The 25455-nt window shown below is 48.4% G+C and overlaps 1 protein-coding gene across 1 annotated transcript in view; it reads left to right on the forward strand.

Annotated features, from left to right (window-relative positions):
* Positions 1 to 4137: 4137 nt before the first annotated feature.
* LOC129208498 (collagen alpha-1(XIII) chain-like) overlaps positions 4138 to 25455 on the forward strand; it is a 60707-nt gene continuing 39389 nt past the window's right edge. Inside the window, exons 1-14 of the mRNA XM_054831240.1 lie at positions 4138 to 4169; positions 6717 to 6752; positions 7430 to 7456; positions 9195 to 9245; positions 13029 to 13064; positions 14639 to 14665; positions 15768 to 15794; positions 16880 to 16906; positions 17015 to 17041; positions 17338 to 17364; positions 19442 to 19498; positions 21325 to 21390; positions 24724 to 24840; positions 25338 to 25379. Of these exons, the coding sequence (XP_054687215.1) occupies positions 6732 to 6752; positions 7430 to 7456; positions 9195 to 9245; positions 13029 to 13064; positions 14639 to 14665; positions 15768 to 15794; positions 16880 to 16906; positions 17015 to 17041; positions 17338 to 17364; positions 19442 to 19498; positions 21325 to 21390; positions 24724 to 24840; positions 25338 to 25379 (552 nt within the window). The 5' untranslated portion in view covers positions 4138 to 4169; positions 6717 to 6731. The remainder of the gene's footprint in view (positions 4170 to 6716; positions 6753 to 7429; positions 7457 to 9194; positions 9246 to 13028; positions 13065 to 14638; positions 14666 to 15767; positions 15795 to 16879; positions 16907 to 17014; positions 17042 to 17337; positions 17365 to 19441; positions 19499 to 21324; positions 21391 to 24723; positions 24841 to 25337; positions 25380 to 25455) is intronic.

The following is a 25455-nucleotide window of genomic DNA, read 5'->3' on the forward strand; positions in this document are numbered from 1 at the left end:
GTGACCTCAGCACCAACACTGGTGATGGGTGATTGCCAAACCAACCAAATCCGGGTCCCCGCTGAGCTCCTGTCCTAAATTTGGGCGGAGTTGTTTTGAGTTGTTGAGCCTTCTGGCTGTGAATGTTGACCTTAGCTCTGTTTATTGGTCACCATGAAGGTGCTAAACTTTATTATTTTTATTTTAACCAAAAGGTACCCTGTAGAAGTAACCTCTTTTGATCAACCATGATGAAAGCTGAGCAAAAGTCTAAGAATGGCATTTGACAGTGCAATTTTAGGTCACCAAAGCTTGATAGCCAAACCATTTGCCATAGTCCCTGGTATGAAGGAGTCACGCTAAGTGAAAGATTTCCAGTGCGGAAAATGTTTGTTAATCCAAAGTCTCCAATTTCTTTACGGACTTTCAGCCAGGGGCATTTTCAGGATGACGACGTATTCTGCAGGTGCTCACTGTAACATCTGCCTCCCGTGCAAAGAAGAGGTTGCTGCCTGTTATCTGTCAGCTCTCCTGTTATACTGCTTAGTCTTACTTCTTGGCACTTTACGTAAAGAAAAAAAAAAAGAAAACAGAGTGTCTATAAAGTATGGAAAATGTAGAAACCCCTGACAGTTGTATGGTGTGTCTTGCTTCTCCCACAGAGAGGAAACCACAAAATAGTGAGTCCAGGGGTTTATTTCCACACACACAATATCTGTCAGGATTTTGAGGAATTTTCTGTGAGCTGATGAAAGAAATGTGCTGTTTAAGCCCTGATATAGACTGCACAATGGTAATGTACAATGATTCTGTACAAGGAAGATGCAGTGCTGCACACTGGCAGCTTCCAAAAGGCTTTTCAAAATAAAAGAAACCCACAGGGTTTGAGGGAATTTCTTCCAAGAGGGCAGATTGGTTTCTAAGGGAACAGAGGCAGAAACGAAGGGGAAAATTAGCTTGTACTAAAGAGAAAGGTAGCTCATGTGTTTAATAGCTGTAGTTTTCTCATTAACCTTTCCACACTTTTGCAAGATTGTCGATGCTGATGGCAAATGCACAGGCATTTTAGCAGCAAAGGGGCTCTTGCTTCCCCAGTTGCAAATTTCTCAACCCCAAGGGACAGGCAGGATGCGAGGGGGAGTTGCAGAAGTAATGACTCCCCCATGGTCAGTGGTGTCACGCTCAGGGAAGGGACCCCTGTGTGCCAAAGGACCAAAAATGAGTGTAATGGTGTTGAGAGCCTGATTTACGTGGCCTTCCCAACACAGGGAAACCTTTCAGAGGCTGCCTTGCACTCATGGTCACTGTAAGCAGTGCTGGTAATTTTGAGGATACCTTAATTAACGAGCAGGGAGTTGGTGAAAGCGCATCAGCAAATGGGATCAGGATCAACCTGAAAAGATGGTACAATGTGTTTATCTAGCTCTTCTTGTTAGAATTTATTGCATTAAAGAAATTAATTATTGTTTATTTTTCTTTTCTCTTTCAGGTCCACCTGTAAGTACCAAACCTCTGTGGTTTTAGAAGCTGTTGACGCAGAGTTTGTGGGGCATGAACTAGCAAAGTCTCCTGTCTGTGGTGTCTGGTGCGGTAGCTGCCTTTGCACTCCTGGCACCCTGGGATCTCCCAAACAGCAAGTACTGCGGGTGTTTAGGACACGTATTGGGGTGGGATTGCCCTCGGCTGCATTGTAGCTTCTGAGGGTGAGATGGAGGGAGCACAGGGATGGGGACATGGCAAACACAAGGGGTGCAGATATCTGTGTGTTACCAGTTGGCCCCACGTACCCCAGGGGAACTGGCTGTGTGTGCTTCATGTGCGTTGGATGCCACACGCCGAACAAGACATGTTTACGGGGAAAAAAAGGAAAGATAGATTGCAAACACGTGGCAGGAGCTGAGCTGTAGGGACTTGGTCCCTGCTACTCACTCGGGCTTGCAGAACTGTTGGGCCTTCAAGTATAGCTGCACAACTATCAATTTCAGAGTAAAAATTGTGTTGACAGCTTCCTTTTCAAATGTTAGCTAATGCAAAACCTCAGCGCAGACGATTTAGGCTTCAGGAAAAGAGCTAGGTTATTGCAGAAGTTTTCTTACAGCTATTAAGAGACCCACGCTGAACCAGAAGAAGCAATGCAAGGACTGAGGCCATGTATCGACATCTCTCAGGATTATAAAGAAACGCTATATTGTCTCTAGCACGGTCCTTCCAGAGGAAATGGTTTATATTCATGTACAATAGGGTAACTATACTGTGTTTCTGTGAGGGAACATGAGAAGTTAAACATACGGTAGTCATCTTTTGTCTGTTCACGCAAAAATGTCTTAAACAGTTTGCAGATGACGTTCTGAGGAGAAGTAGTTGCTGCACAACCTATTTTCCCCTTTCATCAAGTCGAAATGCTATAGACTGAACTCCCACAGATATATGAGCACAGCCTGATTTAATGACAACAATCTTCCAAAAAGTTGCACCTTCCAGGCCAAAAGGTCTGAAAGCGTTTTACAGCTGGAAGCCCTGATCCACGCAAACCTTCGGCGATAGCTTATCCCAGGGGCTTTGAGGACTGGCCGCTGAAGTGGATGTATTTCAGGTTAGCTTTGGATTATTGGGAGGAAAGCACTGCTCTGGAGGGGGCTGCAAGTGGAATCTGTCCAGAGCTGTCCCTGCCACTCCACCTGGGGCAGGCACATATCGGTGCTAAAGGGACGGGGCACAAAATCAGTAGTGGTGTTGGCACTTCTATTATTGCCGTGAGAAATTGGAGACAAATCAGTAGATCAACACAGACATCTCCTAGAGAGCAGTCTGCGCCTTTGCAGGGTGAGGAAGACGCACACTCCAGGCTTTCTCTGCAGCAATAAAGGTTAGAAACTTAATATTGTAATGAAAGATTGAAGTCTGGCAGAAACACATGGGACCACCAGAGAAGTGCTGACAATATATGCTACTGTATCCCAGCTTATTGCAACCCCTGAACCTGTCTCCGCACGCAGACTTTCAGTACAGGCCGCGAGGATTGCTACAGCCAATGGAAATAACAAGAGGAAGTCGGGCAGACCAAGCGTCGTTAGCCAAGGTGGAATTTATCTTGGGCTAATGGCACCCTTGTCTCATTCAGGACCTCTGGGGTTTCTGATCAGCTGGCGAGCAAGACTGGCTCAGTCACTGTGAGCAAAAGTTCACCGCTGCGGAGTCAAGCAGAGTCTTCCATGTTGCCATAGGAAATATTCCCCCACTCCATATTTCTCGTGATTAAAACCGGATGGAAACTCAAGTTTATGAGCAACAGACCTGGGTTCCTGCCTGGCTATCCATACGCATCGTTCTGGATAGCAACCCCAAAGCACTGACACCCCACATCTCTCTCCTGGGTTTCTTTCCCAGCTTGCAAAACATGACGTGCCGGGCACCAGGGCTTAGCCCCTGTGCTGGTGTCAGCTTGAGTGTGGGGATGGGCAGAAATACTCATTAGAAATGCACTGAGTCCTTTCTGCTTGTAGTCTAGGATGAGCAGGAGAAAAGCCAGGGAAGTGGATGAGCAACACCCCAGCAGCAAAAGGGAGCCTTCATGCTCTCCTCTTGCCCAGCAGATGCTCCCACCGTCATTCTTGAACAATCAAGGCTTTGGTGCAGGCAAGGCCACTCCGCAGTCCTGTAAGAAGTTTGGTGAGATTGGGACTAAAAGGGGCAAAGGAAGGAAGGAAATGATGAAATCGTGCAATAGTCCTGAGATTCCCGGACTCTTTCACCGTCTGGACCACATCCGAAGGAAAAGATCCTCTCACGGACATTTTCTCTCCTATTTCTGAACATGCAACATTTCTGTGGCAACTGCAGCAATTCCATACATGAAGAAAATAATATTTAGCAGATGGAAGCTAAGGAAGAAAGTCAGAGCCCTGTAATTAGCTCGTTCTCCATGGACTTGCAGATACCTTTAGAGCCTGTGTGGAGAGCTGTGGGTAGAGCTGTGCTGAAAGGAGCGAAAACTTCACAAACAGGAGATTAAGAAACCAAAGCAATCAGAGCTGATAGTCAAGGAGCTGTGGAGAGTTTTTTAACCATTCTGTTTCCTAAACTCTTACATGTGATTTCGTCTCTTTATCAAGCCCTCCAGAGTTTGAAGCTAACTTTTGCCATTTCTGTGTATTTTGTTTCAGGGCCTTACCGGAAGACCAGGGCTCCCGGTAAATACTTCATTCTTTTGCTTTTGTTCCCTCGTGCTCTCTGTCTGGCAGTACTCTCATCAGTAAGCTTCCGGGGTTCGTAAGCCAGGAGAAGGTAGCGATCTTGCATAGCAGACCTGACATGGAATAGCATATTGCAAACAGGACATGGCTCGTAACAGAGTAGGGACCGCAGGAGCTTTGTAGGACCAAACTTAAGGGTAACGTAATCCCTATGAACCCTCTTGCGTGTGGGAAATACACTACTTTTGAAGATGCCTTTGTCAGCTTGAGGTGCAGTGTGCAGTATTCTTGCTGATGGGGCTTGCTAATTGCCCAAGTCACTCTGGGACAAATGCAAAAGTCCATAATAACAGTATCTGCATCTGAGATAAATAGTCATGAGTGAGGAAGGAGCATGGGTTTTGAGGTGACAGCTGCATGCTTTCCTGGCGATGGCTCCCTGCTCCCCCGGCTGCTGCTCACCTGGAGATTGCAACAGCCGTAACAGGCAGTTTCCTAACGAACGAAATGCAAACTGTGCTGCTGGCTCTCCCCCCGACTTAGAACAGAGGTTGCTTGTTGCTTTCATGCTCCTCCAGCTCTGATGTGGGAGCTGCAGGCAGCTTTGCATGACTTCGTAACCAACATACATGGTATCATCCACCCGTGAGTGCTCTTTCCTGGCTCTCTGTCACAGACAACCTTTCCTTATAAACATCTGGCATTTATTTGCTCTCCTACCGGGAGCTCCTCCTTCGCTATTATTGCTTGGAGGGCTGTAATGCTGCGCAGTCACATACCAGACACGGTGCCGTCATGTACCACTCCAACACCAGGTACTCGCTGGAGACCTGACACAGCTCAGCCCCGACCTCAGGCTCTTCCTGCTCGGGCACCAGCCACAGCAGAGCCAGGAGAAACAAAATCAGCTTTTACCTCAAACCATGAGGGAGATCAGCCTGAGCTCAGCTCTGGAGGAAAGCAGCATTTAAGGGACTAAAAGCACAGGGAAACTCAGCGTTATGTTCTCCAGCAGCCACAAAGTAATCCCAGGGCAAGATGCTGACACTGGGAGTTTTGCTCACTGCCGGCACACAGAGATAGGCAAATATTAGTGGGACTGAGAGCCTGCCTAAAACCCTAGAAGAAAGCAGTTTCCCATAGTATATCATCTACAAAATTTAAAATCAAGCAGCTGTTTAGCATTTCATCCATCTGCAAGGGATGCTTTTGCAAAGCGTATATCGCTTTTCAATTTGTCACAACATGTGCTGCATGGAAAGGAATGCCCCCCATACCTCTGCAGAGGGAAGCGGCTAAACTTTCACCAGGTAGCGGTTTGATGCTAGGCAATAATGTCTGAGTTTGGGATGCACAGCCAAAGCAGCCTCTGCGTACACCTGAGAGTTAGGTGCATTCCCCTTCCAGAGATTTCTGACTACATTCACACATGTTGGGACTGAACATGGAGGAAGGCACAGAGAGGTGGGACTGATGGGGCTGGTGTCTCCAGCTGCAGAAACCAGAAAACCAGGTTTGTGTCTACAGATGCAGGCAGCCACAGGCAGGGACACTCTGGTTTACATATGGAAACTCCAAACATTGCTGGAAACAGAACAGAGAGATTATTATCATCTCATTTTTGCAAAATAGAGAGTAAAAGTTACATGACCGCTGAAGCCATAATCATCAAGATCCTTTCAGCAATTAGCCACTATCTTCCAAATCTGCACAGCCTTCAGTTTTGGTGACCAGGAATGCAGAGGGGGTTGATTTTTTTTTTTTTTAAATTGCATAGTTAATTTTAACTGTAAGACACAGAAAACTGCATTGTAAGTGAGTGGCTGTAGAAAATCGCCACTGGTCTTATGTTCATGTGTTTACAAGGCTCTGTTCAGCTTCGCCTGACCCAAAGTCATTCCCCAAACTGCTGTTAGGATCGTTCACACCCTGACAATGCACTGGGAAGTATCTCAAAGGGGTAGAGGACACTGAACACAACTGCTCATATGTCTTCTTCCAGACGTGCTTTTTCCTGTGTCAGCTTGTTTTCCCACATTTTTCTCTTGCTTCTGGACAGGACCGTATTTTCAAGTCTAAGAGAATCCTGTTTTAAAGTGATAACTCTATAAATAAATAGCTAACACCCAGATGACTTCGGTAAAGAAAGAGAAAAATGTGACAGTTGGCTACTGCAGTAAGCCAGTTCCCAGGACCTGGATTTTATGAAGTGTTGGAAATTGGAATTACACTTTATTAGGCTGAAAACTCTTGCCCTTCTTTCGCTGCCTTAAATTGCCATATGTCATTTCTGTTGTGAGGTGTGCTGGTTTGTCATATGCACAAGTGAACTTGGTGGTTTACGTGTGTTCGTAAAGACAGGTTCGGGCACATGCAAACACACTTTCCTCTCTCTCTGCAACTCGTTGTTTTTCTCTCTCTCAAAATCCCTGAACACTTGCACTGCAGCACGAAGCTGCATCTGTGGCATAGTTCATTTGTGCTGTTTTATAACCTTGCTTTTGGCCAGTTTCCAACTGCCTCTGATTTTGCCTTAATTGCCAGGGAGACAAAGGTGCGATGGGGATCCCTGGGAGGCCGGTAAGTCGAAACCTCTTGCATGTGCCTTGTCCTCCCCATCCTCTTCCAAGCCTCAAGATTTTGGGGGGGCTTTCAGGATAACCCTTGCTGGGTGTCAGCCTGAGAAAAGCCATTCTCCCTGAGCCCCACACCTGAGACGATCTCCTGGATGCAGGAGGGTGGCCAGGTCTGCAAACTGCATACGTGCCAGAGTGGGGGGGGGATGTTTCCATCCCCTCTGCCGCATTGCTCAGACCCTCATCTAGTTCAGCATCCCCTCCCCCCCGGCTGGGTGCCTCCTGCTGCCACCTTGTGCACCGGCTGGGCTTGCTAACCGTGGGCTTGCTAACATGCACCCCCGCCTGCCACCAGCAGCTGCCCTTTCCAAATAACCCTGCCCCGAACAAGGGGCCACATCCCCTGCCTGGCTGAGCACTGTATTTTGGAACTGCTCTTTGCTCGGGCATCCCAGGGCGAGGATGGGGAAGAGGGCTGGGGCAGGAGCTGAGACCACCCTACTCACCCCAGCCCAGTAGCCAGGGTTTTGGAGTGGGAGAGTGTGCCCTTGCCACTGACGCCTGTGTTTGTTTGTCTCTCTCTCTCTCTCTCCCTCCTCTCTCTCTTCCTCCCGCCCCCTGCCCCCCTCCCCACCCCTTGCACCCTCTTGCATGTGGCTGCGACGGGTGCCACTGACCCAGGGACTAAAAGGGCAACCTGGAGAGAAGGTGAGTTGGCTCCTCGCAGCCCGTGACATCCCCGGCTGTCCTTCTCTAGGGCCCGCCCAAACCCCTCAGTCACAGTCATGGCTGCTGCAGCCAGCTTTGGGCTTTCACCCCCCTGGGCTGCCCCCTCTTCCCCAGCAGTGCGAGTTTATCTCCCAAATTCCTTAAAGGCCACTCAGCCTCCAAAGATGCTGTGTTTCTTGTTTATGACAATTTACTAACAGCATAAGAGCCAGTGGGCACACACAGGGCTCCCCTTGAGGCTTCCTGGGTTTTAACTGTTGAGTTTCTCCCCTGCTGGCAGCCTCGCTTGCCCTAATCCCCCTGTAGCTCCCCTCCACCTCCCAGGTTAGCCTGATCCCTGGTGCAAGCCGTAGCAAGTAGGAAAATGGCACGGCACACTCCTATTTATGACATGGTGGAACCTCTTTCTCCTAAGGAAAACTGATGGTATGGTTTAAGTCTGTGGGACGCCATCTCGCAAACTGTTTGCGAATTGGTGTTTTGTACCTCCAAAGAAGCGGTAGTTTGCAAAGCATCCTACTGCTGGCTCCCGTGTCTTGAAGTGTTTGACATTTCAGCGTTAGCGTATTTTCCTCAGAGCTGCGAGTACCTCCCACCCGTGAGACCAGTGGAATGGAAGTGTTTGGGGGGTGCGAGTAACTGAATAACAACATGTAGAAACTAGGAGTGATGAATATTCACCTGACATGGGGGTCATCCATGCAGGGTACTGCCATACCAGGCCCATTTGCTCCTAATCATAGGAGACAGAGATTAAAACACAGCAAGGGAGGGCAAGGTAGGACAGAGATTCTCCTTCCTTGCTTTCAAGCTACTGCTTGCTCATTGGAGCCAACCAACATTATCTAACAGACCAAGATTTCACCGCCTGAAGCCACCCCGCTTTTTCTCTGCGTGTCCTTGCATTTCTCTCTGGCCAAAGCTTTGAACATGAAGGGACAGCAGATAGATACAAACAAACAAGGGAAAAATCACTCTTAATTGCCCATGCTTCCCCAAAGCCCTCCGTGAGAGTCCTAGGTCCTTGGCAGGCCCCAGCTTTGTTTTGCAGAGTGCTCTGCTCACTTGCAGGCTGTTTGGTTTATGGGATGCTCCATCCCAAGGCTCTCCAGCCCTGGGCGCTTCTGGAGCTGCCTCTCAGGAATATACTGTGTTTTCCAAAGACATGTCCTGCCCATCGCACGTCGTGGGTGGCTGGGAGCTGGAGAGGCAGCTGTTTTCTTTTCCAGCAAGGACTTTGCTGTTTTCATCCACATCCCAACAGAGTTTGAGAAGCACATAAGCATGGTATTTCTGGAGGCAGCCAGTGAGCTGCCCGCAGCTCACCTTTCCCTGGAGCCCAGTACATCCCTTCTTTTCTTTCTTCTGCAGGACACAGTCCTCCTGGACTCACAGGAAGGAAACAGTGAGGGTTTTCTTTTGCACTTGTAATGGGATAGAACCTCTGTTTCGCCAGAAAGTATTTTATGTGTTTATAGTTTTCCTTGCTGTGCAGCTTCCATTTTCTGGCACATCCAAGTAACTTCAAATGACATCTTTTCTCCCAAAGTGCAGGGCAAGAGCTGGGGGATGCCAGAATGGCAGCTGCCCCATAAGCCCTGAAGGTCTCACACCTTGAGCACCTTCATTTAACACTGGTCTTGATGGGAATATAATTGTCTTTGTATTTTCCTCTCCTCCTTTTCTCACCCTTTTTCCTCTCCCTTGTCTCCTGCAGGGCGCTCCAGGAGAAGCGGGCATGTCTATCATCGGACCCCGCGGTCCACCCGTAAGTGGCTTTTCTCTCTATTTTTGACTGATGCAGGATGTGGCCAAGTTACAAGGAAAAACTTAGGAGGGGCAGCAAGATACAGCATCAGCTGGAGAGAGCAAAAACCCTGTATAATGTGGTTCCCATGCCGAGCCAGGCTTGGTTTTATACCACTATTATATACTATATATAATGAAATTACAGCTCATACCCCAGAACAAATGAGGAAGCCTTCCCTTGCAAGGAAACCATATTCCTGTATTTGAAAGGAAGAAGCATATTTCTTTCTTGCAACGGGGCTGCTACCACTTTTGCAGAAAATAAGCCCTTTGCCTGGCTGATCTCAGCCTTTGGTTCCATTAGCAGAGGATAAACCTCCTGATTTTGTAGAAGAGCAGGATCAGAGCTAAGCTGGTGACTGGGGAACTTGCAAAGATGGGTAGTTCAGAGTTGGTCAGATGTCCTTGTCAAGTACTCAAAATCTTGGAAAATGTTTGACAGCACAGTTACCACTATCTGGAAAGTCCCTTAGCGGACTGGGGACCCAAGGAAAGTCCAGCAGAAGTGTCCCTGCAAGGTGCAAAGAGTCAGCCAGACAAAACTTTCTGCAAGGATAGTTAAGGGTTAGAGCATTTACGTGCCCTAAATGCTGGATATTTCTTGCACTGTGGTTCAGCCATCAAGCCTCTGCTTTTGTGTGGATGCAGCCAGTCCTCCTCACTCCACCCCTGCACAACCTCCACCAGAGATTTCCATGAAAAAAGACCCAGAGACTCAATTCTATCCCTCCCAGTGGGTACTTCCGATTTTGATTAACCTGTGAAGAGCACCGTCCTTGACCTGCAGAGAGGATGGGCCGCTGGCAACTTTTGTTTCACAGCAGAGGTCAAGTGGGAGAGACCTAGGCAGTGCGAACACTTGGCTACATCTGGCTTTCCAATTAACTTTCCAAAAGCCCCATGATAAGTGTTTCTAATAAGAAACAGCTTTGCTGGTTCCCAGGCCCACCTGCCCAGCACGCTGGAGTTTGAGAAGCAGCAGAACCGAAGCCCAGGATACAAACAGGTCTCCTCAAGCGTTTTATACCCAGCAGATGGTCCCTGGCCACACGGCTGGGTGAGGAGGAAGGGCTGGCAGGTCTCTCCATGCCAAACTCTGAGTGAGACCACCCTGCTCCACAAGGAGCAGACTTTGGAGGGTAAATTTTTTGTTGTTTCTCACAAGCTGAAGCTCTCAGCCTCCTGGACAGTGTGGCTATAGTAACTGGAGAGAAAAGCCATCAGTCTCTGTCACTGTAGGTCTTGCAAACAGAAACAGGCACCACTGTTTTCTTGAAGGACACATGCCTGGTCTGTAGGACAATTTTTAATGTCTGCTTCAGTGCCGCTGCTCTGCCTCATTGCATTTGCTGCTGTTTGGGAAAGTGCAGAACGTGTTGCGTCTCCAAAGCAGCAGAAAACTTAGATGGCAAATGATATTTAAAATGGGCTTTTGCCTACCCCTGTCAAAGCCCCGAGGTGCCAGGACTGGCACAACTCCACACTTCCACCCCCAAAGTTTACTGTGAAGATGATCCAGTTTCCCGGGGAGCTGGTGATAGGTCAAAAGGATGGCTGAGCACTGAAGACAAACACGGAAACCCCGGCCAAGGGGCCACTCGGAAAGACGTGGGATGACAAATAGTTTCCAGATTTTTGTTTGGAGGTTAAAGTTTTCACTTAAGCTCAGAGCTGCTTAACTTCTGTCCAGAGGGGGACAGTGCACCGATAGTGGCAGAAACAGACGGTCTCCATGATTTGGCAGCTCCCGGGATTACATACTTCATATGATCAACATTTTAAAAAGAAGACAAGGAAAAACAGCCACCCAACAAAAACAGTCTCTTGGAATCGCTCGCTGTTGAACTGTTGTTTTGGCCTGATACCGTGCAAATCACTCTGCTGTACTCCAAGGAGAAAGAGGCCGCAGTTTGTAGTCTACAGAGGAAGCCAAATTGCACCATTTCCAGGTCTTCTCCCTAATTCTTTTTTTAGCACTTCTTGTCTGGGGAGGTGTCCAGCAGGGAACCAAAATTAATGAATTGTGGCTAGCCTCTTCTTGATTCTTTCCTTTTCAGAAACCAGCAGTGGACAGATCCTTTAATTTATAACCTATCTTCCCTCCTGGTCACTGGCCAACAGGACCAGGTGGTTTTCTATGTATCTTGCAAAGTAAAGCTGACCAAGTTCAACTTTGCAGAACTGAAAAAACAGTGCAAATGGGATTAGGTCCTGCTAGCATTGTGAATAAAAACACAAGTGTTCAGCGCAACATGAGGCATTTTGTGGTAGGGGCGTCCCTCAAACTCTGCAAAAAGGTTATTTGGCCCCATCCTCTGAAGGGGCAAACCTTCACTGAGTCTCTCTGCAGATAGAGGGAGGCTGGGGGAGACATAACCTGAAGGTGAAGGTTTTCCCTGCCAATGTGGTTCTGAGCTCTCTCCCCAGGGATTGTCATTACTTCACTGTGGAAAACCTCAGCCTTGCAGCTCAGGAGACCCATCCCTTTCTTCCCTTTCCCTTTCCTCGGCGCCACATGGGATCTCTCTGGTTAAGGCAGAGATGCACCCATGTGCATTTCTTTTCAGAAGCGAACCCTTGTTTATACACAGCTCTTTCCTAGGAAACCCTTGTAGGACTTAAACAGTCCAGTCATGTTATCTCAAATTGCCTAAGAAAGCATTTTCTTCCCCAAAACCAATCATGAGAACACATAGGAAACCTGGGCTTTTTGGCATTGTTGCACGGCTTTTAGGGAAGGCAAGATGCCACAGTGGTCACTTGATGAGTGTGGTACAGGATTTACCTCATCCCGCTGTTCCTGTCTACATGGGTGTGCTTCCAGATCTGCTGAAGCCTGGTCCACATTGCTTCCTGACTTTGCTCATACTTTTTTTTGGAAATTGAGATTAAAAAATTCTTAAGTGGTATCTTTACTGGATACCCACAAATCTAGGGTAACTGACCTGGGATGTCACGGGTCCCAGAAACTGAAGAACGATGAAAAATAAACAGCCAGGACATTTTCTTTTTTTCAGTGTTTTTAAGTGGGTGATGAAGAAGCTGCCAAACACATCCCAAGGCAGTGTTTGCTGTACCTGATCCCAAACTGGTAGCCAATGCTGGCTAGCCAGAAAGAGGCGGGGGAAAGGACTTGGTGCTCATGTTCCTCTCATCACACTACCTAACTCTCCTTTTTCTCTTAGCTCTCAGAGGAAAAATAAACAGAAAAGAAAAAAAAAAAAATCATCTCTTCTCCAGAATTATTTGTGAGGAAAATAAATGCACTGGGACATGAGGTTGGGGGGGAGTAGGAGGAGAAGAGGGATGGCTGTATTTAGACACCAGTGACCTGCAAGGTTTGTCTTGCACAGAGCAGCACCCTGCTTTAAACGCCTCCGGTTTATGGCAGCAAGAATTGCCATAAAATGAGCTCAGCCTCTGGAATATATTCCAAAAGCCTAGCATATGGGCTAGGGACACCCATTTAATTAATGTAGAAACTTCAAGGAAACTGCTTGCAGTCCAAACTGGACCTGCTCCAGCATTTTCTTGGCCCTGTACAAATTGGAGTGGGGATGAGAGATTTCCCATCCTTCCCAAGACACTTTCCCGTTGGAGGGGAATTGGGTGTTGGGTAACGCTTCAGAGAGTTGCAGGATAAATGGGCAGAGACTGGAGGAAAGGCTCTGTAGAAAAGACTTAGGGTCAGTTAAAATCCACTTCAGTTCCTCTAAACTGCTCTCTGTTTCATCCTTCCTAGGGACAGCCTGGAACAAGAGGTTTTCCTGGATTCCCGGTAAGTGTAACTGCTAGTTTATGAGGTACGGGTGTGCAATATTACTAGGAAGTGTCATTAGTGCTCGCTGTATCTCATCATTTCTGTCTGAAACCAAGGACCTGATCTGATATCACTGGAAAAAGTAATTTTTTCTTCATTTATTTTTCTTCCTTTTTTTTTTCCTTTTAAATGATACTTAGGGAAAAAACCAAAACCAAACCACACAACTCCAAAAGGAAATTAATTTAGAAAAAACCCCCAAGTGTTAAAATAACATAGTTGAAGCCAGATCTGTCCAGTAAAAGAAAACTATCCTAAGAATACCCCCAAACAAAGAAAATAATGCCTAAGTAGGTGAAATTCCAACCTTAATTGAGTCTTCAGGTGATATTGCAATAGCTCTAAGCGCCTGTGATCCAAATGGGGCCCTGTGTGGTGCAAGTCAGCTGGGGACCGTGCTAGGCTGAACACCCTGGTCATGCCAAAGGAAAAGGACAAAAAGCATTGGGGGGGGGGGGAGAGGATTCTTCTCCAACACTGTTACAGATGGACAAGGGAACAGAAAACAAGTCCAGGAGAGGACAAAGCAAATTTCATTTCAGTCCTACAGTTGCTGGCAATGGTCTCTGAAGCATTGAGGCTGATGGAGAACTCAAACGGTTGCTATTTATTCTTATGCATTTATCCTGGACGACTAGGAAGCCTAAGGCAAAAACAAACACCCCCTGCATCCCTGCTCCCGCCAGGCAGCTCAGCTGCTGCTCCAGGACACGCGATGTGCCAGAGCAGGTCTGCGGGGGAGACTCTCACGCCTGGAAAGCAGGAGGAATTGGCAGCCTCCGAGCCGTCTGACCGGGCTCTGCGGCTCTACCCTTTGTGAAAAGGGGGGCTGTGAGCTGCCCCTGGGCTGAGGAGAAGCAGATCTCTCTAGGCTTTTGTGGTCTTTGGCTTTTGGAGGAGAAGAAAACAAATCAGCCCAGCTCATGAGAAAGTGCCGGGTGGGACAGCGCTCTGCGGAGCCTGTTTCTCATCAAATAGTACCTTCAAAATGCTGCCGAGATGTATGTCACCTCTTCCCTGGGATGCTTTTATTATTCTATCATTTGCAAAAATTCCTCTTCCCCCAAAGGTGGGTGCCTTTTTAAATCAAAGTCTTGAGAAAACTGCTGATTTTCCACTAGTTTTACAGGATGCTGCAAAATTTGAAATGCTGAGGGTTTTTTGCAAGTTGCCCGCGAATCCCTCCTCCCTTCCCTTCCCTTCTTGTGTCCAGCATTGCTGCTGAAATGGGCTGACAGTGAGCAGGTCTCTGCAGAAGCAATTGGGAAGCTGGGCTGGTACCCAGTGAGCCAGGGACCTGCCAGATCTTGGCGGGAGGGCAGAGAGAGTCACCTCACCTCTGCGTCCTTTCCTCAGTCTGTGCAATCTTGTGACACATAGTGCTTGTTGGGGCAGGTGGACAGATACCCCAGTGAAAGCATTTGTCACCATTTCTCCTTTTTCTTTTTTTCTTTTTTCTTTTTTTCTTTTTTCTTTTTTTCCTTTTTTCTTTTTTTTTTCTTTTTCTCTTTTTTTTTTCTTTTTAATTTCAGGGCCCTATTGGCTTGGACGGCAAACCGGTAAGCAAACAGCTTCTCTCAAGGCTTTCTGCCCTGCCTCCTGCTAGGTCCCACTGTCTTGCCAGCCTGCGTGTTATAGAGTAAGTTTTTAAAAAGATTATTTTGCAATGTCATGCACATGCATGGATTAAAAGAAAATTAGAAGGTTGGCAGGCAGAAGGATACCACAGATGCCTTGGGGGAGATGCAGGAGTCAGGAGATTAGGGAAGGCAGAGTGTGGCTGCTTCCTTTCTAGGCAAATCTATAAAATAGCACTTCACAAGTGCAACAGCCTGGCTGCTGCACAGAAAGCCTCAGCAGGCACTCCCACCCCGAATCAGACAGGCAGAGCAAGCCCCTAGGCACCAGCCCTCTGCCTTAGCCAACAGCCGCATTTGAAGTCGACCCTACAGCTTCTTTCTCTTCGCTGCTATGCTGCAAAGAGTTGTAGCAGAAGAGGAAAGGATCCTAAAGACCTCTATGCTGAACTTAGAGCCTCCTTGTAATCAGCTCTGTAGTAGAGAGAGACCTAAGTTCCTCCCATCCTTCAGAGACCTAGGCACAAATATAGCTACTTCCCTATGAACCCAACTAACATGAAACCCATAGCTCCAGGCAGTCCCTTAGCCAAGTTCTCCACCATGCTTCCTCTAGCCATACTGTAATGGAGAAGGAGCTGGTAGCACATACCTCTGGCACCTAATTTCCTACAGCAGGACCCTGTTTTTGTCTTGAGGCACATCACCCTCAAGAGAGACCCAGCATTGTCTCTCTTGTACTGCTCTGGGGACGCACGCATGAGCCCCAGCAAGGCACAGCGCGCTGCACTCAGCTGAAGCTGCTCTGCCAGCCTGAAGGGGGATTAACCATGTCCCAGCCATGCCCTACAGAGCTCTTGTGCCCCGTATTCATCCTCCAGAGCTTTGTTCTCAGCGTTTTGGGTAGCAGGGAGTGGTGTCCTGTTAGGTGTGTGAGCAAAGCTCCACATGCATGGCATTGCACCTCCCTTGACAAGGTATAGTAAGTGTGGGCACCTCCCAAGTCCAAGGGTAAGTCGGTTAAGCCAACATCTTCTAGGGACTGCAGTGACTGAAGCTGATGCATGTTTTCTTTCTTTTGCAGGGTCATCCTGGACAGAAGGGGGACATGGTAAAAAAATATATATGTTTGTGGGTGATGGGTTGGTTTGAAATGACGTTGCCTCTCAGCTGGAAATGAGCTTATAGGCAGGGTAGCGATCTTAGTTCATCTAGCTGCGTCCCTAATTCTGTAACTTCATAATAGCAATGCTGGGATGTACATCTGTAATTTTTACATTATGGCTATCAGATTCATCATGTCACAACAGCAACTCTCTAGTTTAGTTATACATGGGATATGTTTTCCTTGCAGTTAGCAATTATGTTCTTTAAATATACTCTGGGAGCTGACATTTTTCGTGGTTGGCCTCATAGCAGAAGTAAAAGTTGATGGAAAGATTTCTGAAAACCCATCTGGCAGCTTTCAACTTATCTAACAACAACAAAAAGCATATTTTTTATATTAAATATCTGTCTTTCCCCTCTTGAAGCTCTGTTTCCTATGTGCATCGTACTAAAATGCTTTTGGTTGAAAATGATAAACTTAGGCCACACTTGATGGAAACCCAAATGTGGTCTTGTTCCTCTTGACATCTCTGATGATGAAATCTCCAAACATGAGTATGCCAAGCTATCAGCTCTGTAGTCACCTTCACTCACTGAAATGCTGAGTGTTTTCTTCTGCTAATTCTGTTTCTTGAGCCTGAGTGTCAGTACAACCCTCTGGCAAGCACATGTTGGAGATCCCCCTTCCCAGCTCCTCGACGGAGGGGTGAGCTGACATCCCCCTGTTGCGCAACCCTGGCTCAGGCAGTTGCAGCTCACGCTTCAGCCCTGGCTGCTTCTGGTTTGATCCCAGTGCGTCGGCCGAGGAGACGCGCTGTCAACTGAGGTCCTGGGGACAATAAGGGTGTGTTTTCCTGATGATTTTTCCCCTCTCCTTTTAATAATTCCCCCCCCGTGGTGCAGCCAGAACATATGTGCATTTTCACTCCCCCAGAGTAACAAAGGGAACCCAGATCTCTCTTGGGAACTTGTCTCCACAATTGTTTTAAAAACTGAGTTTCCACCTACCCCATATGCTGAGAGTTTTTGTCGTCTTGTCACTGTAAATGGGAATCCATCTCACATTCATGACAATGTGTTTCTTTAAAGGGTGCTGCAGGTCCCAGGGGACAACCTGTAAGTATCCCATCTCTTGCAATTGTACCTCCTTCTAATTCGTCTCCCCTTGCCTGCACTGAACTCTTTCATTTACTGAGGGCTTTTTTTATCACTTTTCTTTTATAGGGACCCCCAGGACAAAAAGGAGAAAAGGTAATTTTTATGGGAAATGTGTTGAAAATTAAATGTAAAAGGTGAGCAAGGAAGGAACTTGATGGGCTTGGTGCTGCTCGGTCTGACTTTGAGCAGCTGAGAAATAGAGCAAGAGCAAAGGGCTCTGGGGATAGGGGACAGGAGGCAGGATGCTTGTCGGGTATGAATTGGCATAGCTGCATTGAATTCAATAGGGTCACAATGATTTACACCATCTGGATTTGACCCTTTGTGTCTGTTTTGGTCCTCTCTGTTCGTGGTTTAAACTTTTTCCGTTTAATCCCCTTCTTTCACAGGGTCAGTGTGCAGAGTACCCACACAGGGTAAGTCATTAGCGTTATTATCGTCTGTCCCGTGCCTTCCTGCATGTTAATCCTCCTTCATTTGAATGGCTTTTTGTTGGAGATATAGATTGTTTCATTAACAAGATGCATCATCGGGGCCCCGAGGGCAGTGCTCAGCTGATTGATGTATTTCACAGAAAAGCAGCAGATAAGGTTTTCCAGGAGGGATGTTGGTTCTCCGGTCTGTTCCTGCCCACCGGGGCTGACCCCAGCTAAATGTTGTCATTGCTGCTTCCTGGAGACCCTCCCATACTCTGTGTTGGAACAGGGAAGGTTCGTGTCCTCACCCCCGAACCCAATGAAACCTGGGGTTTCTGGAGGAGTAGAGATCACCTACTCACACCTTGTGCTGCTGCATCAGCTCCGTCCTGCTTCCACAGCCTCTGCTGCGGTTGCATGGCCAGGAACAGTGTGGGGTTTGCAGGCCTTGGGGAAACCCTATCACCATTCCTCCCTTTTTCTTCTCCCTCATGCTGGCCTCAACTTTTCATAGAGACAAGAGGAAGGGTTGTGTTCGCTGCCCGAAAGTCACCCTGACCACCCCTGGCCACGGTGCTCTGGCTGGTCCCTGGTGAGCTGGTCCCCATGCCAGTCCCCCAGCCTGGTGGGCTTTCCGCCTGAAAAGAAGAGGCGGAGAGGGAGGGTGGATAGCAGCATCTGTTTAATGAAAGCCAGGATGTTGCTCCATTTGCCTCTTTGTCCTGGCCTGGCTGGCATGTACTGCAGCCAAGAGAGGAGAGAGTACATCATGGGGTTTGAGAGGATTAGAGGGGAAAAATTTAACCGGCTCTAAAAACAACTGGAGTGCTGAAAATCCACTGGAAATGCGTTGGAACGACATCATATGAAGTGGCTGGAATTTATAATCTGGGTGTACAGGGAGACAGGCTTAAGGGCTTTCTGTTTATTTTTGACGGGCCTCTGGACAATTAGCTGGGTCCTTGGCCTCGAGGGAGCAGGGCCCTGGATGCTCTGTGCGGCAGAGGCAGGGGAGAGAGCTTGGCTGGCAGGGAGGGAGAATGGGGGCCATCGGTATGTGCCAGTCTGGTACAATAATAGCCAGTCAGCTGTGTTTATTTAGGCGAGCCGGCTCACTAGATTGTTATGTTAAAAAGAAGCTAACAACAGTGTTCACCCGAGAGGTGTCCTGGGTTCCTGTTACAGCCCTTGGCTCCGACTGTTCTCTGTGCTCAAGGTGAAAAGCAGCAGCAGGACCCGCAGCAACACTGGGAAACAGAGATGCAGATTGTGCATCACTGGGAGTAGCCTGGGTTCAGTCCTGGGGGCAAAGGCCCACTGGTTTGGTGGGTCGGGGTTGTAGGTACCCTGGGGTGACACGTCGCGGGGCTGTGACAGCGAGGAAAGGGCTAGTGCAAAGTCTCACATCCCAGCAAAGCCTGGCGATGTTTCCTAGAGGTGCTTCTGGTCTCATGAGGCAGCAAGCTCAATATTTTAAAAAGCCTGTGAGTCATTCCAAGGCAAAGACGTGCTGATGGGAAGGGTGACTGTCCTCAGATCAGCTCAAGGGTGGGCTGTCCGAAGGGTCTGGTCACAGATGGAAATCAGCCAACAGAGGTGCGGTTCCCTCTCTTCCTCCCAAAATGAAAATTAGGATGAGCTTTGTTGTAAAAATGCTATGCATTTGAATTGCAATTTATTCTTGCTTTACTGGTTGACAAGGTCCTTTGTCAGATGTTCTGGGCACGGAAATGAAAACCAGCATCCTGAAAAACCAGGGATGTTGTTTCAGTTTTGTTTCGTCTTTGTTTTCTTAGGAAGGAAACGTAAGGTTAGGATGTATGCCTTGGCTCATGTTGTAGTTTCCCATTTTTTTTCCTGTACTGAGTCTGTATGGCCTGCACTGCTGTGAGGGACATGGCCAGGCATGGGGCAACCTGTTTGGTGTGTGCTGGCTGTTTGAGCTGCTCCAAAGTGCTGCCCTGGGGAAGGGCGTGCAGCTCAGGGAAGAGTGGGACCAGCCATGCTCCGTCTGCTCTCAGAGATGCCGTGTGTCTGACTGACCCCGTTTGTGTCCTGTGTCTTCGTTGTCCCCTAGGAATACCTAAGTACCACCCTTGCAGCCCTGCGCTCTAACCAGATCCTTACGCTAAAGGTTTGTGGGTAACGGTCTGATGGGACCCAGTTCTGATGCAAAGGCACAAGGATGCGGATCCAATATTGCATGCTGCCTTCTGAAAAAAACCTTGCCATTGGGACACAGAGGAGGCAGGGCAGGAGCTGGGTGCAAGAAGCTTCAGGTTTCTTCTCTAAACTCTCCCACTTGCACCTGAATCCATTGCTGGGTCTTGTCTCTCCTCTGTTTTCAGGACTGCTTCCCTCCATTTCCCCTCCTTATCCTTTCCTGCATCCTTCCTCTGCCTTCCTGTAGGCTGCATAATATTTCAGATAGACTTCAGCACTTGAGGAGCCATGTGAAGACAGCTCAGCTAGGTCTGGGTCACTTGTACAGAGACGCTAGGCACACCTAGCATGGGGGTGTGGGGATTTACAGCAACATCCCCCTTGAGAAGATCGGTGAGGTCCTGAACACTCTCCTGGGGCCTCCTGCACTGTCTTTTAGAAAGAGAAGGATTTCCTCCAGGTAGAATCAGCCCTGCTGATTTTCCAGCAGCACTGCTTTTGTTGTGATAGCTTGTGGCTTTCTGGATAAGTGCATTTGAACACAACCCCCCGATCACAGGGCAGTGATGCTGCAATATTGGGTTGCCACTTCACTTTGCAACAGGACTGGATCCTCTCTTTTACTGCAAACATGAAGAATGATGTTTAAAGGAATTAAAGTGCGCTGCTTGGATGCATACGGTTACTGTGGTGGGAGACCTGTGGGCACACCTCTCAGATCTGAGCTCACACAGGGGAATGTTGCACACAGGGGCATGTTTTTGAGCCTGAGCACAGAAAGCTTCTTTCTCTTCTCCTTGTGTAAATCAAGAGCAGCTTCAATGGAAAACTGATAGGAACAGGAAAGCGGATCAGGCCAGAGGAGCATTCCTGGGCCTGGAGCCGGCACGGTGGGTGCCAGGCTGACAGCAGCATGCATGCAAGTGGAAACTGGATACAGCAGGATGAACAAATGCTCCTGAGCTTTAGTGCATTTGATTTCTGTGTGTCCGGGTCAGCTTTGTGCCCTAAGGCAGCATTCCTGGCTATGAGCAGTCAGAGGCTGATGTTACTGTTAAAGGAGGAAAAGCAAAGCACAGGCTCCCAAGGCTCCAAATACCTTGCTCAAGGCTCAGAGGCACCAAGGTCTAGTCTTCTCCCTTGGCCGTGGTGGCTGTGTCTGCTCAGCTAAATGAACCGCACCAGGACCTGTTTGCTGCTGCTGACCCCAGCGAGCCTCTCCCCGCTCCCTTGCACATGCTGAGGAAGGGTGAGGCCCAGAGATACAGTGTTTCTTGTAAGGGAAGATGGAAAGAAATAGCAAACCATACTTGGAAAACTTGGAGAAAATTGGCATTTTGGTAGTTACCTCAAATCTGATGATGAGAAATAGAGAGAGACAGTCCTGTCACCAGAGAGCTTAGCAGAGCCAGTGGGGGGGATGTCTTGCAATACTGCCTGAGGAGAGCAGTGGAGCTGAGTCAAAAAATCCCCTGGGTAAGTTTTATTTCCAAGTAGAGAAAGCAGTAAAAGCTCTGGGCAGTGGGAGCACCAGGTTGGTGAGTGGCCACCCTGCACCTGCCAGGGCTGGCACATGGCAAGTCCCCCTGTGAGCAACACATGGTGTGGAGGAGCTCAGAGGTCTGCTGGCAGGTACCCGTGCCACGTGTCCTCTGTGCGCAGGTCTCACGTGAGGGTTTATTTTCATGGCAATTTCTCTGTTCCCCTCTTCTCTGTTCTCTCCCCTGGCTGCTCTCTGACTCTCGGTGCCCTAATGGCCTCCTTTGCCCCGCGACCTTCTGGTTTGATCTTCTTCAGCTGTTGCCTCTCCTCAATTCAGTGCGGCTGGCTCCACCTCCGGTCATAAAGAGACGCACTTTCCAGGTAGACTTCTCCTCCTTGTTGCCTGTTTCTAAGCCTACCCCAATGCCTGCAATTAATCAGCTTGCTACCTGTCTTTCTTCCCCTACAGAGGGGTTTCCAAGAGGTTTGGGCAGAGCTGAGGGACTTTCTTTGAAGTGGAGGAAATCTTTGATGTGATAATGTGGTTAAAAAGAAATGCAGTGAAGCCAGTTTTTTAAACTAAAAGAAATGGGCCATGAAACTGTTCTTGGGACTGTTGACAAGCAGTCTCCTACCTTAAGGAGTCAGTTCCTGCATATTCAATCTCCAGAAGAGGTTAGAAACTTGCTGAAATGCAGCTAATGTCTGTGAAATTTAACAGAGATGAATGAATAGGCAAGCACTTCTTCTAAGGGCTAGTCTAGTCTGAGACACTTGGGAAAATGTGTTTAAATAAGCTCTTATAATGGTTTCATTAAATTGCATTAAATCTTTGTGTAAACACATTTATTTTGGTTTCCAGGGCCATAATTCATGTTTAGTTCAGTTTATTTTGGGAATGAATTCATAAAACGAATTATGGACATATGAATAGTGAATAAGAGTGTCCATAGTCAGAGTTCATGTGGCTTTTGATGAGCCCACTTTAAGCTCCCTCGTTCCATCAGTTGGGATTAACTTTCCCGTGTGTACAAACCGCTGTGATTACCCTGCTGAAGTGTGCTGGGCACCCCCTATTAAGTGGCTGGGTTTTGTCACCCCGCTGCCTGTCTAGACAGTCCGATGCTAGCAGGAAACTGCAGTCTGCAATACAGGCCTTTACTACGAGGTGCCAGGTTTTTGCCTGGTGCTGGCAAAACCCTGACCTTATCACTTGAGCCCGTGGTCTCAATTCATTTTCTATTGATTGAGCGTTCGCACCACACAAAGCCCCACGGCTTGCGCTGGTTGCCCTTCAAAATGACAGTCTGGAGAGCCAGGCCAAGGACTGACCTCTTGGGAAGGCTTTGAAAGCTGAAGTGCATATCCAGGATGAAGTGGGAAACTTGAATAGTTGCCCCACGTCCTGTCGTCAGCCAGGGCTGCAAATTCCCTCTGTCCCCAGAGGCTAACTTCACCGGACAATTTTGCCATGATTGTTTTTGCTGTTGCTGTATTCATTCTCTAAGTGCAACAAAGTGTAATCCACTCCTACAGATCTGCCAGCACCAGGCAATTCCAACAGCCCAATGTATCAATGCTAAGAAAAAATGTGAGGCTGAGAAATAAATGTTAGCACCAGCACCTGAGGGAGGAAAATCCTGCTGCTGCCTCTGAGCACATCAGCAAGAGTGCTTTGCCCAAGGGCTTGGGCTTAGCAGAACCATGGGTGGAGCGGAGACCTGTGTTAGGATGTTGACCAAGCATTGCATTGCTGGGGGACAATCAGGGTGGGTAACTGGTGTTTAAAAGAACTGAAAAATAGCTCCAGTCAATGGCTAAAAATATAGAATGACATCTGATGAAAATGACTGGAGCATGGACTGGGCTGACAGAGAGTGGCCGAAGTGGGAATAGAGGAGGGAGAGCCAAAGGGAGACAGGCAAAGCCACCTTTGTCTTCCCATGGTGCACTCATGGTGGGGTGTTGTAAGATGTACGCACCCTTTCGTGCACCCATGATGCAATGGGAGGGAAGTCTCTGAAGCTGGGCCGAGAGGGCAAGAGGAAATCTAGAAATATACTCCAGTGTCCTCCAAACCTCTTGTCTTCATTGTACCCACATTGCCTCCCAAATTTAAAAGCTATGAGACCGTTTACAGGACTGTTGAATAGCACTGAGCATGGAGGATAGGGAAGCTCAGGAAGGATCCTGTCCCCCCTTGCATGGGCCACAGGGTGAGCCAGGATCCACTTACAAAATGAGGAAAAGAGAAGGCACCTTCTCTGCCTGGCCCAGCAGGCTTCCTTCCTGGCATGGGCTGTGGGTTGGGCAGTGAGGCAGCAGCTCTCTTGAGGAGAAAGGCTGTTGCTCCACACATAACTGAGCTTCCCGTGAGCCTGGCCTGCCTGTTGGAAATTTTCTTTTAAATAGAGCTCATGGCAGAAGTGATGAAATTTGCAGCTTATTACTTTTGTTTATCATTCTAAATAAAGCAAACATCCCTGTATCTGCATGTTTTACTAAAGGCAGCCAGGATAAACAGCACGCTTGGTAGGAACACAGGCAGAGGACAGATTTCATGCGTTTCCCTGCACACGCGAGTGTGTGAGATCGGACTTAGTTTTACCCAGCAGCAGCGTATAGGGCTGTAGAGAGGATAAACGCAGCAGAGATCCAACTGCACGCCCACTGATTCATAATTGCGAAATGACCGTGTTTGATTTCTAGCTTCCTGTGGATCCACCAGGAAGAGTTTTTCACGTTTAAATCGGGTCACTGGCACTAGGTTGTCGTGATATTTTATCTAGGGAGAGGGAATGGGAGGGGAGCCTGTGAGGCTAACAGCTTAGCGTGGGTGCCATGGGGCCTTAGGAGTTTGCTGGATTCATCAATTATAGATCAGCAGTCTGGTATTCAAACGTGGCGCTTCCAACCCACTGTCTCCTCAGCGCCGCTTGGTCCCAAGACCAGGTCCTTTGGGCCAGATGACATTGCTGAGGCATGAGCCGCAGCCGCCGAATGGCTACTGAGGGGCCTGGGGAGGAACCGGCTGAAACGGCTTCATTTCAGAGAGCTTAAAATGGCAGGTGGCTCTGCACGCACTAGCTTGTTAAATCTTACAAAAACAGGCTCTTCCTGGCGTATGTAGGCCTGTTTTGGGCGGGCTCCAGAAATGCCATGATGATCATGTTATTTTCTTTTGGTTTTGTGGCGTTTCTACTTTTGGTCCTTGGGAAAACAGAGAGAGTGTTGTCCAACAAATATAGCACAGGGAAAAAAAAAAACTAGGCTGAGGTAAGACACTGTGGTTCTGCCTGGAAGTGCCAGTGTGGTCATGGGAGGCTTTGCTCCACATATGACTGTCAAGTGCTTTGGAAAGCCTCCTGAGAAGCTCAAGAGATGTTGGGTCTTGACATATAAATTGTACTTGACTCATGAAGAAGAAGTTCTCTTTGGGCTGCTTAGTCATCTGTAGATCCTTTTTAAAGAGAACTCTGACAAGGTGGCCTCAGATGTCTTTGCAAACTGTAGAGTCCTGGCTCCTGCCACCCAGGCAGCCCAGCCCTCCTCAGAGGGGCTCTGCCTTACTCTTTGAAACCTCTCCTGGCACTAACCTGGGACTTGCTTCTACCTCTTCTGCTTCAGCCAGGCTGACCTGCCTTGGGCCCTTGGGGTGGTGGTGTGAAGGGTTTGCTCTGCCTGCTGATAACCCCTTATTTTAATGAACCTCAGGGTGAACAAGGACAAGCAGGAATCCAAGGTCCCCCAGGGCCCCCTGGCCCACCAGGGCCCACTGGACCACCTGGACCCGAAGGAACCCCAGGACAGCCTGGGCCAATTGGGCCGCCTGTAAGTCCAATTACAAAAAAGTCTTCTGCTTCCTCTTTCCCTGGGGCGCAGGCAATTTCCTCTGGCCTTTATTGCCTCTTCTGAAGCCAAGATAGCCACAGACAGGAGATTTGCAGAGGGCACGGATGCGTGGGGAGGAAGAAGTTCCCGTGAAGAAGGGGGAGCGGGAGGGAAGGCGGAGGTGTGTGCCCTGCACAGTTGCTATCTGGATACACACGTGTGAGGGGGTGTCACCAGGCCAGTTTCCTCCTCCTCAGCCTCTGCAGATGGTCACAGGGAGGAAGTAACATGTGGGGTGTAATTATCCTGTTCACAGCAGAAACCTGACTGATAAGAATCCCTGCCACCCCTTTGAAGTCCTGCCTCCATCCTGTTCTCAGGCTGGTAGCAAGCAGCCAAGGAGGGCAAAACCAGAAGCACCATTTAAAATAACACCATTGCTAAATGGCAGGGGACAGGGCAGAAAATCCTGCTAATGTACCTCTCTTTTGCAACAGGGCAGAGCAGGAGAACCTGGGAAGCCTGGCAGAGATGGAAAGGTGGGTACCAGAAACCAGCTCCATTCCTAGGAGCTGTGGGGAGAAACAGGGCACGCTGGCCCTGCAGTGACCGCTG

This window comes from Grus americana, chromosome 7 (genome assembly GCF_028858705.1).
Source record: "Grus americana isolate bGruAme1 chromosome 7, bGruAme1.mat, whole genome shotgun sequence".
NCBI lineage: Eukaryota > Metazoa > Chordata > Aves > Gruiformes > Gruidae > Grus > Grus americana.